At 38.3% G+C, this 24,643-nt stretch overlaps 1 protein-coding gene across 4 annotated transcripts in view; it reads right to left on the reverse strand.

Annotated features, from left to right (window-relative positions):
• The window catches only part of LOC105493171 (RNA binding motif single stranded interacting protein 1), a 217,694-nt gene extending 193,362 nt beyond the window's left edge, over positions 1-24,332 (reverse strand). For 2 of the 4 annotated variants that reach the window (XM_011760646.3, XM_011760645.3), the window contains exon 1: positions 23,834-24,332. In XM_011760646.3, the coding sequence (XP_011758948.1) occupies positions 23,834-23,908 (75 nt within the window). In that variant the 5' untranslated portion in view covers positions 23,909-24,332. The remainder of the gene's footprint in view (positions 1-23,833) is intronic. The other 2 variants (XM_011760641.3, XM_011760640.3) reach the window with 1 other exon arrangement.
• Positions 24,333-24,643: the final 311 nt, after the last annotated feature.

Below are 24,643 nucleotides of genomic sequence, written 5' to 3' on the forward strand. Positions count from 1 at the left end.
TGTTAGAATTATTATACATAAATATGCTAAAACCCAGGCCCAGAGCACCCTTCAACAGTCTCTAATGCCATTTCTTGGGAAATGTTCTGTTACTATCATCTAAAATAATACAGGTTTCTTCTCCAAAGACAGAGCCACTTGGATTCATGCCTTTGTACTTTTCTTGGAATACCCTCATCCCTGACTTGGGTCCTGGTAACTGTTTATAAGAAAACACAAAGAGAATCTTAGGGAACAAACTACATACAAATTAGAAGTATCATAGGTGCCCTTTCCAATTCCACATGGTCTGGCTCATCTTTACACAGTAAATCATTCTTTCATGGCACTTGCAATCTCTTTTCTGAGTTTACCCTCGTTTTCAACCTTAACTCAAACCAGAGTCCTGTCCTCTTTGCCAGAGACACAGGACAGGACCCAGAGCTTCTTGCCTGGGGCTGTTTCTCATCTCTTTGGTTCTTGTTACCACCCAGCCCTGACTCCAGGTTTCCCTGGAGTCTGCCCACACAAGGTGTCTGCAACTCGGGGCTGCAGGGCCTTGAGAGCTTCCAGCCATTCTCTAAATGTGTTGTTTCTTTAGTGGGTTCTAGTTTCGTCTCAGTTGGCTAACACTCGGCAAGAATCACTATCCGACGGTTTCTAGTTTCCCATCTTGGTACCCAACTCTCCACAGACCCTTTTCTTCAGGGAGTCACTACCCTCAGCATTTCTATCCAGACCTTCTGTTTCCTCTCAGGGCTTTATTGGTATCCTATAACTAACTCTCACACAAGCATATCAGAAATGATTCTGGGGAAGTACCCAAAGAGTTGTCATGAGATAACATAGAATTAACAGGGCAGACTCATTCTGGAATGTGACTCTGAAAGATTTCAAAAAACTGAAATAAAATAAAAAAGACGAAAAGCTGACCTCGTAGTGAATAGACACAACAATGAAAATCAGGGAGGGGCTAGAAATTTCTGAAAGGAGGAATGATAAAGAAGATTCTTAATAAAAAATGTTTGGCCTGCACTGGCAACGTCTGAAGCCTAATGCTGATAACTAGGATTTCATTGAGTATGGTACTCCAGAGCCAAGACAGTAAAACTGCACAGATACATTTTTAAACCCATGAGGCTGTTGTGCGGGTGTAGATGTAAAAGAAAAACAAATGCAAGCTGGTGTTCTGCTTGGAATAGCTCCACATCGCACTCCCCAATATTATTCTGTAAACCCAATTTATTTTTACTTCCTAGCATATGTTAATTATCTATAGAGTTTTTCGATTGTCAGTATAAAACAACATTATTTATTCTCACAGTGCATAGATATTTTCCTGATTATATGAAAAAGTATAATATTTATAAATTAAATTTATTCTGTTCTATTTATTCACATCAATTTATTGTCCTCTTCCTTTTTCCTATTACTTACTCTAACATAAAATACATTCATACTTAACTATGTTTTATATTTTAACAATAGCGATTTGCATACATATAAATTTTCTAGAATAGTACCCATCACTTGGTAAATATTTAATAAATGTTACCTGTAATCATTATCATTACTATCATTGTTATTGTTGTTAATAACAATGTTCCTTATTATAATGAATTCTAATCATATCATAGTCTATACCTGCCAGGAAATTCCTACAGCTGTGCAGAATGGATGCTGCCTCATCCACAGAACTTTTTCTATCTTTTCTGGACAGAGAAGTTAGGTCTACTTCTCTAGTTTTTCTGCAGATCTCTCTCCTGATACCACCTGTGGCCCTCATCTTAGATTGTTAATGTCTGTTTACTATATTCTGTTTCCTCTATCAGACTGTACTGTACTGTCTCTCTCAGAGTGGGGGAATGTCCAACCTATGAATCCCCCGTATGCCTAGTTAAGAATATCTGTGCAATGAATGTTATTATGTAAGAAAATGTAACAGGAAACCAACATGGTTTAATTCTTGCCTTCAGTTCCAAGAATGGTCTCTCTCGGACCCACGTCTTTTTATTTCAACATTTTTACACAGTATTGGAAAGCATCTGTCCACAATGAAAATCTCCAAATATGCATATAACACCTTACCCTTTCATTGCACTGACATACTGAGCTGATGGGGATAAGCTGTGGGAAAAGTCGGTCAGAAAAGTGACAGATGATCTTCAATATCCGCAAGCAAGACTTAGCCCACTAAACCATCATTTCTAACTGGAACCATTTGGGAGCCATTTTGGACAGTTCCTGAAAGGTAGGAGCCCAATATGAACCAAAACTCAAAAGGGCAATAAACGCTGGGCAGGGAAATAAAAATTATGTATTGGAAATAAAATGGAAAACATAATGCTTTTATGTACAAAATTCCAGTGTGTGTAAATTGGTCACTCTAGGAGGTTATAATGATTGCCCTTTGAAAACAATGAAATGGAGAACTACTAAAATGATTCAAGGAATACAGACATTTCTATGTAAGTATACATATTAAAACTAGGAGTCTCTAATCTAGAAAAATATTAATTTAAAGGAGATATTTTTAAGTTTATAAAGTCATAACTAAATTTATTCATCAACTTATGGAAAAATTAGGAATAGAGGAAAATGTTTGAAATACATATTTTTGGGGAGAGAGAAGCCAGTAATACTTCACAAATAACGTTGTGAATCACATTGCTGGGTTGTTTAAGCAATATTTGGAGCAACTGGTTGATCTCTCGCAACTCACAACTTGTACTCCAAAAACTCCCTCCCTCATTTCCAAAAGTAGAGACAAAATCATGTTTGGGAAATCCTTTGGTCTAACTCAAATATAACCTTTCATACATTCTGATTATAAGTAGAGGCCCACTAGGTATTACAAGAAGTGAGGAGAAGGATTTATACTATAAGAGAAAGTAAAGAACAAAAAGTTGTCTGTATTGAGGGCTCTAAACTACAGTTTCAGGCCAGGGTTAGAGGGAGACAAACATTTCATTTCTCACTGAAAAATTACATTTTAGGAAATGTTTGGATATTTTGAGGTACACTAGCACTCAATCATTCAAGCATCTTGCTGTAAATGTTCTATTTATCAGGCTGACAGTCTTTTATTTATGTTTTTGCTAAATAACAGGTAAACTTGTATGAAGCAATTAAATCCTCTCTCTAGAAACATGCTTAACAAATTCCCAAATTTCAGACAACAGACTAGAAAACAGAAGCAAAAACAGCTGGCGTTACTGGCTTCAGTGACCTAAATTGAAATCAAATCTTCCTCCCCATTTTGAGTCAGGCATTTTTGTGTCAGTTGACATAACTATATTTTATTTTGGTGTTGATGTAAACTATTTCTCAGAATTATAAAGCCAAACATTTCTGGGAAACAGGCAGACAAAGAAAACTTCAATAAAAACCCAATACCTAGATTAAAAATATATATATTTGTATTTCTGAATGATAGAGCTATAAATCAATCTCTTAAATATTTCTATTTTCCTCAAAAAAAAATTTCTTCAGTTGTGTGTCATTCCCTTTTACTGTTGCTATTGACACCAAAGGATGAGACTTTCTGGCCGAGCTGTAACTATGAAGTTAGCCTAACTAACTTTAACAAAATATGATGTGAACTTAAAAGTTAGCTTGTGTTTTGTTTCATTTTAATCGATAATACTGTTGCCTCTTTGCACGTGCTATTTTTTGAAAATGTCTGAAAGAAGAAATCAGTATGTGCATTTTGTATTATTTTCTAGTGTTATTTTCAAACAAATAAAATTCACTTTGTAATTAATTTAAATACAATCTCCCTTTTTCATGCAAGCTTAAATAAAAGTCCAAATAAGGTGAGTGCTCAAGCTCGGCTGCAAACAATCAAAGTATTGCATTCTCTGACAATCAAAGAAATAATTCTCATTCAGTGATCCTTTTGTTATTGCTATCTTTAGTGTCCATGGGGGTTTATGTGAATAAAATAAAATAAAATCCCACATGTACTCAGATAGAATTCCAAATGAATGTTCTCTATTCCTGTTTATGTTAAGAGTTCCAAGAATGACTATCATGAGTACACATAATGGTGCTCTTTTAGCAGTGCTGACATAAAAGGGCCGCTCAACTATGTTGTTTAATTGTATATATTCCAGTGCTAGGCAACTCTCCAAACCTTATTGTAAACATTGTATAAGGTCTGTAAGTTCGGCAAAATAATGGAGCTCAGGCTTTTACAGTTAACGCTAAGTGACAGTTGACTTCTCTTTAGGATTGTATGTATTGTTTGCCTTGATTAGTGCCGATTGCTCTGTCACGTAAAACAAGCTGGCATTTGGAAACTCAGCCTAATGTTACGCTCGTAGGGTGTCACTTTTTCCCCATGCACACTGACTTGGTGCAGTGTTCTGTTTCCAGGTCTACAGAAAAAAGTAATCTATTACAGATTCTCATGTTAAGGCTAGTAATAGAATAGAACAGGAATATTCAATCAACTGCTGTATTGAACATGTATTAAGTACACTGGTATTACACAGCAACAGAGAGATTTTGTTAATTTCACGGAATTTGTCATTTAAAAGTATTTTTGGCAAAATTCATGTTTTTATATACTCTTGAAGTAGACCCTAATTTCTGTGCTATGATGAAGGAGGAAGGAAAGGCAGAGAAACATAGGATAAAAGGTAGTACATTCCTACCCTTGAGTTTTATAAGAATGAGGCTCATTTACTGTTCAAAGGACATTGTTTATACATTCCAGACTTCCATCTTATAATTGCTCCAGGATTTGTAAAAAGGAAATCTCAGCAGGGCAGCAAAATTTATTCAAAGCAATAGCTGCACATAATTGGTATAAAATACCAGAACAGTCTGCTCTGAAAACTCTTTTTCTCAGCAATGCAGATTTCCATCCCCTCAACTCTCTTTCCATATGCAAATAAAGTTTGACTACTCCTCTATTACTTGAGTCTTTTCTTCCTCTACTCAGATAATCTATTTTTTAAAGGTCCTATAAATATTTTCAATACCATTTATATGAAAAACTTTTTTGATGCCCATTTGGTTTTATTAGTGTTTACCTGGTTACTATGACAACAGGTAAGAAGAACCCATGTTGTAGAGGAAAGCTACTTTTATCTTTATATTGTCATAAAACATTATGAGTTAATTATGAGTTTTATCATACATAAAAGTTAAAAATTTCACTGCTGTGTTATTACCATCTCAAGAACTCAATTAAATGAACAAAAGAGCTTAAGTTTGAGTCCGGATATTATTATTCAAATTTGAAAAATACATTAAAAAAAGGTGAGTCACAAAGTGTGGCATATCCCATACATTACAACCACAAACTAGAGTGTTAGCTGGACTTCTGACAAAATTCATTCAGAGGTGAAATAAGTAGCAAAATAACAGCATCTTCCTGTTTAAAGGGATGTGTTCATTCTAAAAGTTATTTCCAACAAGTTCTTTCTTTGTGTGTGTTGATGAACAGGCTTACAATAGCTTTGCTAATTTAATACCACTTTAAAATGTCACTTGATAGGATTTGGGCAGATGTTTCTTTACTGATATGACTGCCCGCTCATGGGATTTTGCTGTTGTTCTTTTTGAAAGAGAAAACATCTCCGTGAATCTAGAAATACCACCTCTCAATAGGAAGGATTAAAAAACATTCTTCAGTGGTAATCGTTGCCTAATAACGTGAATGTACTCAGTGCACTGAATTGTACACAAAAAATGGTTAAAATGACAAATTGAACATTATTTACCACAATAAACAAAACAAAACTTCTTGAATACGTATGTACAGGAAGAGTCTTTCAAACATTTGTCATAATCAAACTTAGAGCTTGTTCCTTTTAAAATGCAAAATCTCAGACATAATTCTTACGACCTGTTAAAGATAGATTAAATAAAGCATAATGTGGAAAAGGTGGGCAAAAAGTAGGCTTGAGTAGTGTAAGAATAACCAGAAAACAAATATCCATGAACTAAATGTCCCGCAAAGTATTTTCAGTTGCCTTGCAGGTAATATGTTGTATTTATGATGTGATAATGTTTCACATCCTTGTTGAATAATTATGAGATTCAAGTGACTGTGTTTTTCAGGTTGTAGACTTAAGATAATGCAGATTTCTGAAGACAGCCTAAAAATTTCCACTAATAACTAATTTTCTTAGAAAGTTTCCACTATTGATTATCAATAGACCTGTAAAAATGGTATGGTAGGCACTTACTAACTACTGCTTATCTAATTCATTTGAGTAATCACAGCAGATTTTTAAGGCGGCAATGGGTAGCTATGTTAACTGAAAGAATTGAAACTATCCATTAAGAAAAGTAGTAAGCAGCCATTCCTTTATTCAACAAAATTTCCTGATTCCCACACTTCATTCACCTCTCCACCTTCTCCCCTCTATCCTGTGCCCTGGGGGCCAACCACATGCCCTGCATCACTGGTATCCTCCTCTCTCGGGCTTCCTATTCGTTCTAATTGGAGGTACTGGCAGATCTAAGGGTAGGAGGAAAGTGATAAGATATCTGGTCAACGTGGGCTTGGTCCTCAGCTGAAGGTCATCACCTCTTTCAGGGAGCCCCCTGCACTGGGCTTCCCGTCCAGGTTCTGGTAACTGCTCCCACACTTTGCTCGCTCAGACTTTGAGTAGTAAAAGCACTCAGCTTTTGCTGGCCTTGGAACATGTCATTGTCTCTTTTTGGTTTTCCTAAGACCTGCCAACACATTTGTAAACATTCCTTAAATAACAAGTTTCTGTATGTATATCATGCATTTCCTATCAGAATCCTAAGTAATATAATCACATATTCTTGTCAGACACAGTTCTAGGTCCTTAGAAACCTTCAGCAAATCCTAAGAAATATTGTTTTTAGATATGTAGCCATTTATTTTGCTTTTAAAAATTTAATTGCTTTTCAATTAATAATGCCCCATCCATATGCTATTTTTTAAATTATACTAACAGAGTAGAATGGGCCCCCCAATTTCTTTCTTTTTTTCTTTCTTTTTTTTTTTTTCTGAGAAGGGGTCTCACTCCATCACCTAGGCTGGAGTGCAGTTGTGTGATCTTGGCTCACTGCAACCTTCGCCTCCCTGACTCAATCAATTCTCCCACCTCAGCCTCTCGTGTAGCTGCGACTACAGGCATAAGCCACCACATCCAGTTAATTTTAGTATTTTTTGTAGAGATGGGGTTTTGCCATGTTGCACAGGCTTGTCTCAAACTCCTGGACTCAAGTGATCCACCCACCTCGGCCTCCCAAAGTGCCGGGATTACAGGCATGAGCCACTGCACCTGTCCACCACCCCCGCTTTGCTATACACATTATATTCATTATATTTAAGATAGTCATTGACTATTTGGTTTTTGCATTTTATGAAGTGTTTATGTACAACAACAAACTAGCTTAGTAGTGATCACCTTTGGGGACACTATGAGCAAGTCTCATAGTAAAGCTTGAGATTGAGACCATTACTTAGGTAATTCAGGCTAAAAGCTCATTTTTATCCTAATCACGTATGTATTTGAAGCAGAAGCATTTCATCACTAAAGAATTCTGTCTGTCTCTCATATTCCTCTTTATCATGTTGGTAAACAAAAAATACAGATTTAATTCAATAAATACCTACCAAGTGCAAAACATTGTAATAGGCACAAAACTGAACAAAATACACTTCTTGTCTTTAAGGATCTTACGTTCTTGTAAAGGAAGCCTGCATGTATACAAATTACTGTTTATAAAGTATGATATAAAACTATTTCTAAATACACATGTAACCTCATGCTATGCCTTTCCTTTCCTGATACTTTGTGACTTTCTCAGTCTTTTTCCCCCAGCATTAAATGTTATACAGTATGGTCTAAATGAAATGTCACTTAGTGAAAGTTAAAATATAAGAAGAAACAAAAATCAAATTAGTAAGCAGTCTCCATTTCTCAAGCATCCAAAGAATGAAACTTTACAGGCGGCCTAAGAGTGAGCACACAACCAATACAGAATTGCATATATCTAGCAGGGCGTGGTGGTGCATGCCTGTGGTCTCAGCTACTTCGGAGGCTGATACAGGAGATCACTTGAGCCCAGGAGGTTGAGGTTGCAATGACCCATGTTTGTACCACTGCATTCCAGCCTGAGTGACAGAGAGAGACTCTGTCTCAAAATAATAATAATAATAATAAATTAATTAAAATAATGTGTAAATACTTGCTTCAGTTTGCCTGCATTTTTTCCCCCCTAAGGGACAGAATCTCATTCTGTCACCCAGGCTTCAGTGCAGTAGCACAATCCTAGCTCACTAGCCTTAAACTCCTGGGCTCAATGGATCCTCCTGCTCTAGCCTCTAAGTAGCTGTGACTACAGGTGTATGCCACCACGCCTGCCTATTTTTTTTTAAATTGCCTGCAGATTCTTAGATAATGTGGGTAAACTGTGCTAAAAGCTTCCTATTATGTTAAGAAAGTTTGATGAAAGGTACTAACTCATGAAACTTTTATTTTAGGAAGTAAATTTGTATCAAAAAGAAAATTCCCTGTATTTCCAGGGATAATAATTCCTCATCTGCTTATTTTACCCTCACTTTCCTTTTAGACTTTATATTTTTCTGATTGAATACATACATTTTTAACTCAGACAAATAATTCACATGACTTTTAAGGTGTTCATCATGCCCATCTTTTGCTGTTGAAAATTAAACAAGTAAAGGAAGTCCAAGTACAAAGCTACTGCTATGATTTTGGAGAGATTTGAAACAATCTATTTACACATGAATATTATTAACATCAAAAAATGTTTTGGCTCAGCATGTTGTTTAACATGATTCTCTCAGTTCCAACCAAGACAGTCTTCTAGTCCTAGTGTGCCAACTGCTCTACCCAAAAGGCACTGCATGCTGTCTACAAAGGCATGTCTCTCCCCATTCTTACAACACACCTCCTCACTGGAGACCTCCTTGACTATGACACTTGTCAAATAATAATGGTACACATAAAACTTAGGTTTCTTACAGATAACACGATTTTAAATTGTCCATGGTCCTTTCCTTCTGTGTATCCCAACGCTTCAAAAATTCACCAGTTATGGTCACACACACTTACGGGAAGAAAAGTTTTGAACCAACCAGGGCAAAGGACCCTTAAAACAGTGAGAAATAAACAAAAACAAACAAAGCTAGCTACAATTGTGCCTTGCTTTTACTCAATCATACAATCCTAAGAAGTTGCGTATAAATCAAATATAATAAAACAAACTCATCCTTTTCAAAAGACTTAAGAAATTGCACAAACCATTTATCCTAATACCTAATTAATCTTTAGTATGCCATGGTTCCTGATAGCTTAAGTTTAAATTACACTTTCTATCAAAGAGTTAGTGACCTGTAATCATCTTTGAAAATATGTAAATGAACTAAGGTGGCATTTTTAATGGTAAATCTTTTGTAAATTGTGGAAAAATCATTCTCTTTTATTTGCTCAATATATCCCAATTTCTCCTGTATTTGATTTCCCTAATGCATGGCACACAGCCAGTTGTGACATTTTCAGCTGGTGGACTTAATGAGTATATGATCCAAACAGCACGAGGGAAAAGCCGTGCCCAAAGGCACAATGAGCTTGTTGATGCCACCTACCGTGCATTTTGTTTTTCCGAGGTTATCCACATAATTGACTAAAACAGAGCTCCTGAAGCCTAATTGTATGATGATTCCTGAAGGCTGCCCACCTGCCAAGTGTATTCAGCTAGCTCAGGGAAAAAAAACAAGAGACCAATGTGGAGTGCTTGCATTAGGAAGGTGGTTCCCATTGGAGTGGCGAACGAAAGGGTTGGCTTCAACAGAGAGAGGTGGTGTTTAATCAGAGCCTCACTGGGTTGTTGTTGTTGTTGACCAAACTAATTACAACAGGTAGTGATGGCAGGATAGAGAAAGTTTAGCAAGAATGAAGTAGTTTGAGTCCAACCTGCCAATCTGGGAAAATTTCAGGCATACTGAAAAAGTGAAGAGGGTTATGGCCCCACAGCCACAACAGCAAAAATCTTTAGGAATGTGGCAAAGAAAGACTTCAGAAACACAACAAGGCCATAAATAGGCCAGGAGCCATGGAGTGTGAGCAGGGCGCAGCTATGGGCTACCCAGCTCATCTACAACAGGTTAGACACATAAGAGCAAGGCAGAATCAGCTCTGGATGTTGCTGTTCTGCCAAACCAAGAGAAGCAGCTATGCTAGTTGTAGAAAGCACACAAGTCTGGCTGGCCCTGACTGCCAGGTGACCTCAGACAGAGTGAACATTACTGATTCCTGTTCAGATACCAGCTGGTGCCACTGGCCCCATTCGCATCCCATCCAACCTGTGATCAGTTTCCTGGAGTGACGCTGAAGCTCCTGTGTGGTCTCCCTTCTCCCTTTTTCCTCTGCAGGCCATGGATTGACCAGTGCCGTGAGGTCATGCCCAGACCCTCCCCAGCTCTGGCTATTCTGCCACATCCCCTCTCTGCCTCCCTAGAGCTCTACTTCTGTCTCTACACTTGGGTAGCCTTTCTCATCTGTAAAATGAGTGGCTTTGACCAGATGATCTTAAAGTTCCTTCCCATTCCAACATTCTGTAATTCTTGGATGTTATAAATTCCCAGAATCATAAAATTTGGAATTTAAGGAATTTCAGAAGTCATCTATTCAACCTCCTACTCAACCTAGGCTAACCTAGCCAGAACTAATAAGCTTTGAAGGTTCTATGTAGTTGTTTTTGGTTGGCTGAATATGGCAATGATCAAAGCTTAAAACTTTCAATATAAAGCATGAAATATACATACATATATAAAAGATTTTTGGAACATCTAAGAAAAGGTTTGAAGGAACTGAAGTCCATTGAGCAGCATGTTTTATTGCTTAGAAGTTAGTATCTAAGCAGCAATTCCCAATCTTTGCTTTCACAATATCAGGGGCATATTAAAAAATCATAAGAGATGTCAGAAAAGCCTCCAAAAAAACTAATTTTCAATTTATTATTATGTTTATAAATATATAAGGCAGGGTGATGGGGTGTCACAACAACATCAAATAAACAAAGCCATCAAATAAACAAAGAGAATAAAGAGTATAAAGGGGAAACACAGTTATATTTTGACATGCATTCAAGAAAAATCAAAAAGAACGTCATCTGTTCTTAAAGAGTAAAGTTTCAGTGGCAAGCTCCTTTTCAAAATTAATTTTGATCTGTGATAATAAACATTCTCTCTTCAAAAGAATTATTTTCTTCATAGAACCTATGCCAACTATCATAATACAGATCTTGAAGAAGTCTTTGGATGTATTTAAGAAACAAGTACTTAAAACAATAACTTTTCATTGTGTTTTATTATTAATTACTTAAAGGGGTAAATTCATAAATAAATAAGAGATATACCATCCTTGAAGTCTGGAAGATTCATTAGTGTTAATATATCAATTCTCCCTAAATTGATGTACAGAAATAGTATGATTCCAATAAAAATCCTAGCAGATTTATTTGTACAGAAATTGATAAGCCGATGCTAAAATTTATAAGGAAATGCAAAGAACCTAGAATAGTTAAGAGCACTTTGGAGAATATGCACTTACTATATTGCTATAGTAATTAGTTTTGACACAAGGATACATATGAAACAGAGCAAGAATCCACTGGGAGGCCGAGGTGATGGATCACTTGGGGCCAGGAGTTCGAGACCAGCCTGGCCAACATAGCAAAACTCCATTTCTATTAAAAATACAAAAAAATTACCCAGGCATGGTAGCGAACACCTGTAATCTCAGCTACTCAAGAGGCTGAGGCATGAGAATTGCTTGAACCTGGGAGGCAGAGGTTGCCAGTGAGCCTAGATCACACCACTGCACTCCAGCCTGGGCAACAGTGTGACTGCCTTTAAAAAAAAAAAAAAAGCAAGAGTGCAGAAAAAGAACCACACAAACATGGTCACCTGGTTTACAACAAAGGCAACAATGAAATTCAAAGGAGGAAAATGTCTTTTCAATAAATGGGGCTGGATCAGTAACATAGCCATACTGGGCCTGTTGAGGGGCGGGGAGGGGGGTGGTGGAACAAACAACAATAACAAATCTTGATGCTATCCACACCAAACACAAACATTAATTGGAAATTGATTGCAGGCCTAAATGTAAAAGATAAAACACAGCTTCTAGTAGGAAATGTTAAAAAAAAAAAAAAAAAAAAAAAAAAACACTTCACAATCTTAAAGTAAGCAAATTTCTTAAACAGACACAAAAAGCAATTATCATAAAAGATTGGTAAATTTTACTTCATTAAAATTAAGAACTTCTATTTATTAAAACTATCAATCAGAGTAAAAACGAAAACTGAAAATTAGGGGAAGATATTTTCATACATATGTCTGATGAAGGATTGTATCCAAAATATATTTTAAAACCTACAAACCAATTAAAAAAAGAACCCAATTTAAAAAGTGAACAAAAAGTTGAATTGCATGGTATGTAAATTATATCCCAATAAAGTTGTTATTTTTTTTTAAATGGCTAAATTTTGCAAAAGACTTCTCAAAAGAGGATACCTAATTGGCCAATGAATATATTTGTAAAAGTACTCAACATCATTAATCATCAAGAAAATGCAAATTAAAACCACAATGAGATACCCACACACCAGAAGGGCTAAAGTTAAAAGACTGACAATATCAAGTTTTAGTGAGGACGCAAAGCAATTAGATTTCTCATGCTTTGCTGGCAGGAGAAAACTGGTAGTGTCTACCCAAGCTGAACATACACATATCCTATGACCTACAAATTCCTCTCTTAGGTGTAAGTGCATATGTTGAACACATGACATGAACAAGACAATTACAGTGATTTTATTCAAAATAGTCTTAAATTGAAATAATCCAAATGCCTATTAATAATAGAATGGATAAATAAATTTTGATACAATTTTATTCAAAATAGTCTTAAATTGAAATAATCCAAATGCCCATTAATAATAGAATGAATAAATAAATTTTGATACAATATATCCTGAAATGGAATACACATAGCATTAAAAAGAGAACCAACTGCACACATAACATCAGTGACTCAAAACAAAATAATAATGAGCTAAGGAGGCCAGACAGAAAAGGATATATATAATATGGTTTCATCTTTATGATGTACAAGAATGGATACAACCAACCAACCAAGATAGAAGTCACACTAGTAGTTACGTTTAATGGGTACAACTAAGGATGTTGTCTGGTTCTGGAAATGTTATATCATCACCTGAGTGGTTATTACATGAGTATATCAACCTATAGATTTAAAATTTGTGCACTATAGAAGTTTTGAACAAAATTATTCCACTGTGCATTATGATGATGCACACTATGTTTTAATTACATATTGCACCTTTCAGGGCCTAATACCATGCCTGCACAGTAAGTAATTATTGAATTTAATTAAACTGACCAGGTAGTTCCATCTGTATCAAATTAACTAGATGATTTTTAGAATAATATGTCTGATTTGCTAATAGAAGAACTATAGCTGTGCACTTCCTGAAGACTCCTTTAAAATTCCCTGTGCATTCATTTATATTTAGAATATCTGGTTTCTTTTTCCCTAAAAAAGGGAGATAGGAGGATTTGCATACTGAAAAACAAACAAAAATGACCCATTTGCAGGATGTAACAAGATTCAAATCAAAGAAGCAAAGGAAGAGAAAACAAAGAAAGGTGCTGTTGTGGCGCCCTAGAAAGCAGATGCTCATTAGGGCTCGGGCACAGATTACTATCAAAATGTACTTATCTCAACATGCTATCGTCAGACCACACAGTCAAATCAAATTTTGAAGGCTCAAAGGATGTGTACTGAAGAACATCCTGTACTGCTGAAACATGAATTTGAATTTTGTGACAGAGATAGAGAGGCAGAAAAGAACACCAGATATCACTCACTGTCATTTTAAATCCTATTTGTAGGTTAAAAAATAATCTCTCTTAAAAAAAAAAAAAGGAAACAAAATCAAGGTTAAACATTTCTGCTGCTAAACTTAAAGTCTGAGAAACTACTACCAAATAAGAAACACATCTGTTTTTAGGTTTTTGCCAATATAAAAACACAACTTTTTGATTATTTTTTAAGGTAAAGAATAACTAGTATTCAAAAAGTAGAAAAAATGGTTATATGTAATTTTAAATTTTAGTATGGGTTAAGAAAAAAATGTAAACCGCTTGCTATTTGACTTTATCATATTTAAGTTTCAATCTCATTAGGAGTATACATTTACCATATAAATACTTTCTATTATGCTAATTATGTACTTTTGTTCAAAGTATTACATCATGTCTATGGTTCCCTAACACACTTATACATTACCAAATACAATTTTATTTAAAATTTCCATATAAAATTGGATAAGGAATCAGAAAAGAAAACCCAAATCTGGGGCAACTGTTGTTACAAATTCTTAATCATAGTCTACAGCATTAAGAAGTAGTAAAGATTTTTTAGCCAAATTACGTCAGACCCACTTGGCCCCTGATTCCGGCAGATGGAGTGGGAGTAGCTTATACGATGGTCACACTGGTGCATCTACCACGATCACACACACCTGTTAGTGGACAGAAGTCAGTCCAGAGTGGCTTAACTCTAAGAGTACAACAAGAAAATTGGAGAGCAGGAGTGGAGGAGAAGAGAGAAAGTAAACACACTGTGAAACTGTTCAAACCCTTGCTGGATAGGGGTATGGACTTCACGCCACCTAACCCCACTCTGCAGGACACTGGCTTTTGTGCAGCTCTTCATCAGAGTCTGTTGAGCTACAACGCAGAAAAAAACATGAAGCGATCTCTGGTCTGATCTGATTCATCCTCTTAAGCATAGATTTGTTCAGTCTTTGTCTTCCTTCCAGGATAAGATTCCTTCCCCTCCCCCCCCACCCAAAGACGGTGTCTCATTATGTTGTCCAGGCTGGTCTGGAATTCTTGGCTTCAAGCAATCCTCCCCTATCGGCCTCCCAAAGTGATGGAATTACAGGCATAGCCACTGCTCCCCACCCTGGGTAAGGCTCTTAACCTGTGCTCCACAGGCTGATTCTAGGTAAACATTTGAGGTTAATGAAAATGTACGCCATCGGCCGGGCACGGTGGCTCACGCCTGTAATCCCAGCACTTTGGGAGGCCGAGGCGGGCAGATCACGAGGTCAGGAGATTGAGACCATCCTGGCCAACATGGGGAAATCCCGTCCCTACTAAAAATACAAAAAATTAGCCGGGGGTGGTGGCGGGCGCCTGTAGTCCCAGCTACTCGGGAGGCTGAGGCAGGAGAATGGCGTAAACCCGGGAGGCGGAGCTTGCAGTGAGCTGAGATCCGGCCACCGCACTCCAGCCTGGGCGACAGAGCGAGACTCTGTCTCAAAAAAAAAAAAAAAAAAAACTACGCCATCATCGGATTCTCAAGGAGGTGTGGGGTCTGGGGATTCCCTAAAGAGTTATGAAGCATCAACGAACCAAGAAAAGGTAAAAAGAGAAGTGGAAAAGATAGAATTTTTACTTTGTCTTTTTGCTTCCTTCTGGTTACCAGCCTCAAGAGATGTTTGCTTGATTCAAGGCTAAAGGAGAGTAAAGAAAAGCTGTGAGGCTGTAGTAATCTAGTAGTGGTAAGCTCAGCATGAGAAGCACTACTAGGAACCCTCGGCTCTTAAAAAGAAAAAGATTTTATTTTAATTAAGGGGAAAAGGGAACGAGTTTATCTCTGAGGCCAGCACAAGAAAACAGGTGAGTGGGTCTAGAAGTGAAGAGGGCTCTCAGGCGACCCCCAGAGGAAGCTCCAGCACAAACTCCCTGATCCCTGTGACTTCACAAGCTGACCTCACAAGCTGAAACCCCTCCCCTGTCATAAAAGCTCAAAGCCTTGTTGAAAGATTGTAGAAGAACCCTGTCTACCCACTCACCCAAAGAAAGCAAAGGCGGGTTCCTGGAAATCTAACTCTGAAAACTCACCCCTCTCTCCAAGAAACATCTGATGTGGTGATTTGGTTCAATGGCAGTATTAGTAGAGAACTGTATGTGAATTATAAAGTGGGTTACTTTTACAGACTCTCATAGGTTCGCTGGGGACCATATCATTAAGTATAACTATTTATTTATGAAATGAATTTGAAGTTTTAAATAACCAAATGACAAGCTAACTGTTTAGAATAAAATTGTTGGAAATGCAACTCACTTATAAGTTAAGGTATACCCAATTTTTGAACAAATCACACAGAGCATGAGAAAAACATCATCTAGTAGCCCATTCTCTGATAGGTAATTCTTTCTGTGTTTATTGTTTTTTAAATAGAAGTATGCAAGTGATCATGTGGAATGAAACCTGAAAAGAGGCTGAGATTAGGCACCTTTTTAAAAGAATGTCGTTTTAGAAACAATGAAATTAATCAGAACTGTGCTTTGTAGGAGGCAAAGAGGGTCGTGGGAGTATTTCAGTTAGTGACTTGAAAATACATTTTTCTGGCAAATTTTTCTTTTTATAAATGTCTGCATTTGTCAAAAACCTGTTGGATGATGAAATGAAATTGTTGTTGAGAAGACAAAGGTAAAGTTGACGATATTACAAATTTCAATATAATTTACTTTTCCTAATGACTAAATATTTTATCTGAGACTTTATTATATAAACTGTGAAAATTTTCCTTGTAATTCTACTGGTAAGGGAGGGTTTAGGGGTTCTCCAGTTCAAATATACTCCCAATTGCAACTCGAAATCATCACGTTTAAAAAGCATTTAGCAGGGGAAATAGTATAGCATTATTTGAGGATAATATAAATATAAGCTCATAATATAAAATTCTGTTTTGGCAATTCAATTCCCTGTCCGCCACCCCCGCCCCCCAGCCCAAGAAACTCAAGTTCAGAGCATGGCATTCTATGATGTGTCCATCCAATTCTACCATTCTAAGTATTCGGTTTTTCAACTTGTAGAAGAAACACCTCTAGTATTGTGTGAAATGTGTCTGGGAAGATGATGCATTTTTCCTTCAGGACCAGTGAAAATATTTATGACATCTATGAAATGATCTCATTTTGTTGCACAAAACCTTTCCCTGAAATCACTGTTTATCTGGGACCCAGCAGCCCAACTGCATAGCACATGTTGTTCAACGGGTAGCCTGAGGAATGGATTCCAGGGGCCACACTGAGGCCAAGTGGAGGACAACAGGACTCCTGAAGCACTTGGATCTAGTTGCAGCGTGAGTATTTTGAAAGAATTAAAGCTGGCTGATGACCAGATAAAGAGATATCCACTAAAGACCAGGAATAATTTTTTAACATTTTATTTTCTGAAGAAATGCCAGCCCACATTAGACACATTATCAATGTGTAGATTGCAGGCAAGCAATGATCTAATTAGTAGCATTACAAACCCCAAACTTATTTCCTCCCCTTTGCCAGAGCAAAGCTAATCAGAGAAGTAAACATTATTTCAAATGGTTCGAAACAATCAAAGTTATACTTCTGTATAACCACTGTGTCATCATCTAAGGACTACATTTCCAACTGGCCACACCTCTAATAGGTTGGCTTAACAGCACATTTGTAAGCATAAACTAGAAAAATAATAGGATGAAATAAATTAATTGAATATGAAACTTTGAGGAGAAGGAGTTAACATAAAGTACAAAAAATATTATACGTTTAAAATTCTAAGTACTCTTAAAAGAATTTATACAGCAGAAAAAATGCAAAACAATGCTGATAATCAAGTAAAAAATTCATTTATTCATTTCAAGCCCTGTTTCTTTCTAAAATTCCCAGGTTTATTATAGCATTTATTAGCACTTTACATTTTCTGGCAAAAGACATGGCAAAGTGTTTAATCCTACATATATCTTAGTGCCTTCTCAGTCACTCAAACCCAGGACACCAGCTGGTGTGCTGCTTTCGTGGGTGTACTACTTTGTAAATATTCTGTGCTTATTTCTTGTATTGTGTCTATTCTGTCCTCCCTGGTAGCTTGTGAGGTGCTGGAGAGCAGGTACCAGATGTTCCACTCTCTAAACTTTCCCAGTGTCAAGTGCAAAGAATGATGTACTGGGGTCACTCAGTAAATACAATTGATTGGCTAATATTTTAGTCCTTCATCATGAGCCTCAGCAATTTTACAACAAACTACCAGCTTAAACCTTTACCTAATCCAGAACACAGATATTACAGTGAATGTAGGAAATCACCCATCAACATTGATTTAGCATGTTTACAGTGCCAGCTCTACATGCAAGTTAACTGTCCATATCAGCATCCAACCTCACTTTTAGAATCTAGGTTTTCATATTCAACACCCAACATATTCTCCATCTTCTAAAATGCATCCACTTAAGAATTAGTTAAGAGACAACATAGGGAGAGAATGACAATGCTTAATTTTATACATTTTTCTCCCCAGGAGGTTCAGATGTTGATTTTTTTCTCTCTCCTTTTTGTTTTTCTCTCATCATTTTGACATTCTTATTTTCCAGTGCTTGTTTGAAAAATTAAAATATTCACATAATTTCGTTAAGGAGACTAGATGCATTAAGGAATTAGATTATGGGAGATATATGTTCAGTTTGTGGTTGGCTTAGCTATTACCATCCTCTCTACACTCTTCTGTTGACCTCATATCTACCAGACTAAGAAATGCTTTGTTTCTATTATCAAATTTGCATATGTACTCAAATTTGTATGTGTGTTCAACACACACTGTTTGTTCTAAAATGACATTTTGCTCTGTATCACCTAACCAAACTACCTATGGTAGACCTCCATCATCCAAGTGCTGCCTCTTGTGAGGCACAGCTGAATTCCATCAGGTTTCACTATTTATTCGTTAAAATAAAACAGCAGAAGCCGGGCGCGGTGGCTCACGCCTGCAATCCCAGCATTTTGGGAGGCTGCGGCAGGCAGATCACGAGGTCAGGAGTTCAAGACCAGCCTGGCCAACGTAGTGAAACCCCATCTCTACTAAAAATACAAAAATTAGTGAGGAATTGTGGTACACGCCTCTAGTCCCAGCTACTCGGGAGGCTGAGGCAGCAGAATCGCTTGAACCCGGGAGGCAGAGGTTGTGGTGAACCGAGATCGTGCCACTCCACTCCAGACTGGGCAACAGAGCAAGACTCTGTCTCAAAAATAAATAAATAAAATAAAACAGCAGAGAAAACAGAACATTTAAATTCATCCCACATAAAATCCCCAAGCTGACGTTCAACTTTTGAATATTTGGTTTGGTTTTATACCAAATGTTATGGTGCTGCATTTGAATAACTGACATGTCATTACTACATTTCTTTAAAATAAACTATTTTAGATTGCATAAACACTTCCACTCGAGAGTAACTTGACATACTCTTATTTCTATAATAATCTATTATTTCTATAATATTCCAATAAATAGGATAAAACTTCACTGTCCCAATTCAAAAGCTAGACGCCAAAATGGTTTCAATAAACCATTAAGCAAAATACAAAGTCAGAGCAACATATCTGTAAAAATTCTTTTCTTGAAAGTATATTACATGGAAATTCCCCATATCTGAATTAAAATTCAAAGCCATGATTGCCAAAGATGTAAGGTATATATAGTTATACTGATACTCAATGATTGAATACTTTCCTAGTTCACCTATCTTTTCCTTTTCTCTTCAAGGAACTTAAGATTTGGCTCCCAATATAAGGGAAGAAAAAAAGAAAAAGGTTGTATGGGAAATTCAAAAGAAATAGCTATTGGAAGAGAAGGGTGCTACACTGTTGCATTACAATGCATCTTCGTTATAACAGTTACATGTCCTTCAGCCTTCCAAAACCACTTCCAGATAGTCATACATAATACCCCACTCACTTAAGGAAATGAGGTTGATTCATCAGTGTAAAATACTGCATTACCAAACTGACATATTTTAAGCAAACTCTATTTACCTCATAAATGTGGTTACTTCTTATGATACAAAGGGCACCATGTCTCAATATTATGCCTGTGTACTTCCACTTAATTAGACGCAACAGTTTTATGTATCAAATCAGGACTCCTAATTTCTGGAGAAACAGATTGATACAATCAATATTCATTTGGCTATAACTAAGTAAGAGTTAAGGAATTCAACCAAAAATGCATGCAAAAGTTCAATGCAGAAAAACTGCTTTGTTCTAGTAGCCTTTATTAATAGAATAAATTATATCATTCATTATTTTCAGATTCTGAAGCTAGGCTCGGATATATTCTGTGTCATAAACTTATGTAAAAATGGTGTAAAAACAAAATTATGTTTTGTTTTAGAAATAAACATATCTTTTGTGTAGACATTTATTTAGTGTGGAAAACAATACTTCATTATACACAAAAACTTAAAAAAATCAAGCTTTCCATATATTTTATAGAAATATATTCTTAGAACTATGTGAATAAAGATTACAACTGTATCAAATTGCTTTTAGTTGGTACAAAATATGTAGCTAAGTAATCATGGAAAGAAAATTTTGTACTTCCCTTTCTTCAAAAGAAATAGAGTATTTCAATGCCCGTAACTATTTACATTCATGCACTGGCAATAATGTATGTCTTAGTATCTTTGAAATAAACCGACCATAACTCAAGGGTTGCTTTTACAATAAGTGAAATTAATGCAGCCACTGGTTGAAAATGTGTACATACAAATCTTTAAGTTAAAATATGTTAGATTATCAACATCTTTTTTCTGTGTAGCTAAAAGGTGGATATTAAATTTAATATAATACAGCATAGGTCATTTTAAAATTGAGAAAATTCTTTAGGACGACATGTGGTTATGTTTACAAAACTACATCAAACTACATTTCAGAATGAATGTGTCAGCTGATAAAAAAGAACCTGCTGTGATAAGACCATCCTCACTGAGAAATACAAAAAAACCGAACAGCATGTGAAATCAGGTTACTGAAATTTATGTAAGTCTACACCAAAGTATTATGAATATTATACAGTCGCATTCATTTCCACTCATGTCCTGCTCTTCCATAGTACCCTCAAGTTTATTTTATGTTTCATGGAGATATAGTACTTTTTCTAATGGTTTTTTTCTTTCTGTCAAAGCACAAAGTATACCAATATGGTCATTTGCTCCAATATAGCCCAACAGATGGTATTTTTTTTAATTAATAAAATGTGGAAGTAACTAGTATGTTTTTATGGGGAAAATTACAAAATAAATTTACAAAAATAGACTGGATCACTAAAACAAGAAGAATGGTTTGACATATATAACTTTTAAAAGTATAATAACAAAACAAACTGTTAAGTTCCATTTTACCTGGTATTATCTATTCCTTCTGATTAAAAGAATCAGATTTGAGAAAATCACATCTATCTCTTGAGCACAAATTAGATATCACTTTTGAGATGGCCATGCCATTCTTCAGTGTTTGATATAGCTTCCAAACAGAAGTTTCAAAACAACTCTGCCTAGCAAACACATCACTGTACTTTCAACAGAGTGATGTTTTCTATCCCATAGTTTAGGAAGGTTAAAGAACACACAGAGGCAAGAATCGTGACAGACAGCAGATCCTAAGAGAGTTTATTAACTCTTTAGGAAGATTAGGCAACACTTGTTTTCAAACTAACTACAAACCAAAGTCTATTTTTTTTTAAATGACTCAACACTACTACCATGCTACCAACAGATACATAAGGGAGAGGAAAAAAAAGGGCTACCTTTTCCGAAATCTGCTTACCTAAAATTTGCATCTAGTCACGTGCCATTTTTAGAAGCTGTCCCCTTCTGAGATAATCAAGATACTTGTACAACAGGGAATTTAGACTTAATTACCAAACTTTAATACCATGTTATATAGGTCAAGTGAGTATGTATACCTTTCTCCAGAAACAAAGAAATTCGGAATAATAGGATTTCAGATTTAATTGTAGAAATAGCAAAATATGTTTCGAGAATGTCATTTACCGCAACACAAATCAATATTAAATGCTTTATGCAGGAAGCACACTTTCAGAAAATGGGCCGTAAAGCTTTCTGGGATCCGACCCTAATTACTAGAGCAGGCTCTTGCCGTTTGTCTCTCTCTTCAATTATTTACAGGGCAAAAAAGCCAAATGGCATTGCATTAGCTACATTAAATGGTATGGACTTGGTTTCTAACTTACTAATGGTATACAAAAATTACTAAGGTAAATGTGCCTGTAGAAACATGGTTTTTTTTCTTCTTCACCTGAGTGGGTGTATTTATTATTCATATTGTTAAGTGTTGAATAAGCTGTCCTTTAGCCACCCAATGCTGCATAATTTAAACAAGTGCATTAAATATATAAGACATCTAAAAGGCAGTGCATTGATTATGCCACAAAATTTCTTTGAACACCTTCCATGTAGCTCACAGAAAACTAGCATCTCCTGCAAGTTCCTGAAAACAAATACTGTGAAAACTACACAGAGATGAATAAGGGGTATGTATCCTTGCTGCTACCATTTTGCTGCTTTCTGGTGACCCAAAGTGGAGTGGGAATTGGGTGAAGTGAAAATGAGGCCCTGGAGTGCTAGGACATTTCTGGTCTAGATACTGACAAGTGTCCTTTTTACGTAGACAAATACAGGGTTATGTCGTAAGTACATGAAAACGTGGACCACACACATTCTAAGAAAGAAAAGGCTGAATCAGAGATTCTTTGTATCAGGCCGGAAATGCCCAACTACCAGCAAGCAGAGCGTGATTACAACCTCCCAAAGAAAGTTGGTACACTGCATCCATACCTGATACTTTTGTGATCTAGAAGGGCACCCGGAGTTGTGATAGATGTTAATGGCAGAAGAAGGACGCTGAGGAAGGCCGCTGCGTCCAACTTCCACCCTCCCAAATTCTGGCGGCTGCTTCCAAAGCAGTGAAATTTCCAGTCTTCCTGGCCCAAACAATTTTTTTTAAATGAGTTCGGGAGGCATCAAATTCTTATTGTAAAAATAAGATAGGCCCACTAACAAAGTACCTAGGGTCCCTAGAAAGCCAGGCGCAATTTGTATGACTACATGTCATCAGCTGTTGTTACCCAGAGTGTGCCGAGGTCACTTTTTAAAAAGCAACATTGGAAATCGATCTGTGGCAAACATATAAGCTAGTTTTGTTTTTGTTTCTTTTTTAACCAAATACGAAGTCACTTCTTTCTCTGCACTGAAATCTGCCCATTGTCCCTCCTTTGCAAAACCTCTAGAGATTAGAAAGGACATCAATGAACGCGAGTGAACTTTGGCCACTTTTCTACCCAAAACACCAGCGTAAAAGTAGAAATCAGTAACCAGGTGAAGTGCCACACCGCACAAAGATCAGAGGCGAGGGGCGGGCGCGCAGGGCCGGAGGCGGGGAGGAAAATGTCCCGGCCCCGCCGCCCCTCCACCCCAGTCGCTGCGCGCGCGGGAGGTGGAGGGGCGTCCCTGGGGGGCGGGAGGCTCCGCGTCACGGCGAGGGGAGCAAAGAGTTACAGCTTACAGGGCGAGGCCCTTGGAGAAAGGGTCGAAAAGCCGGGCCACCAGCGGATCCAGACGCGGACGCCAGGCGACGGCGGCCGGCCAGGGCTCGGCGAGGGGCGCCGCTCGGCCCCGCGACCCTCCCCGCTGGCCGGGCCAGGAAGGGGCTGGTGGCTCTTTCCTGTCTAGTCTCTCCCCCCGCGCCTTTCTGTAACCCGATCCCCGCACTCCGCTCCCAGGGAAGCCGCCGCCCCGCGCGCCGCCCGGCTCTGCCCAGGCCAGCGCTATAGTTAGCAACCTTCCAGCAACTCCGCCCGGGGGCGGCGGGGGCTCGCTGCGCGCCCCTCCCCGGGCCCGACCCCTTGCGCACCCCCGGACCCCCTCCTACGGCCGTCATCTCCCCCCGGTGCCCCTTTACCTTGGCTTGCAGATACTGGGGGTAATAGTAGGTGGCGTACTGAGGGTACATCTGCTGTTTCCACACTTTGCCCATGAAGCTGGAAGGGAGCCTGCAGTGCAGGGTCGCGGACACTTTGGGGTTTCCAAGTCTCGGGCTCTCCTGCCTCTCCCTTTCCGGCGGCGGCGGCGGCGGCGGCGGCGGCTGCTGCCGCTGCTCCACCTCCCAGCCGGGACCAGACGTCCTCCTCCTCCTCCTCCTCTTCCTCCTCCTCCTCCTCTTCCTCCTCCTCCTCCTCCTCCTCCCAGGCAGAAAGAAAGACACTGCAGAGCGCAGAGGGCACCCCGGACAGGGCGCTCCCAAGGAGTTTCCTCCCGGAGCCCGACTGCTCCGGGGCTGCCAAGGGCTGGCGCGCTGGCCGCGGTCCGCTCGGGGAAGCTGGCTGCGCGGGGCTGAGAGGTGATCAATACAAGTGGAAAGTGCGGCAGCGGCGGCTGCGCTCGGTGCCAGGCGGCATCTGGGGTGGGTGCGCCCGAATGGGAGAGAGGAGAGGGGCTGGCGTTCCGAGGCCGTGGGGGAAGGGCGGGCGGGGGCGGGGCCTGGGCGACGCCGAGCCCGGGACCCGCGGAGGTGAGGGCTGAGTTTTAACCACTCCTCACCTCCTAGGCTCGCGGTTGGACTGGCGGAAGCCCTGGGAGTCCAGATCGCTTTGTGTCGGGGGTGGGGAAATGGGAGTGGGAGTGAGGGTGGAGGGGGAATGCGGGGGGGGACCCCGCTTAAGAACTGCAGGGCGGGCACCTCTTCTGCTTTCCCGAGTTTTTATCTTCGTAA

The sequence above is a fragment of the Macaca nemestrina genome, chromosome 11, assembly GCF_043159975.1.
Source record: "Macaca nemestrina isolate mMacNem1 chromosome 11, mMacNem.hap1, whole genome shotgun sequence".
Lineage (NCBI taxonomy): Eukaryota > Metazoa > Chordata > Mammalia > Primates > Cercopithecidae > Macaca > Macaca nemestrina.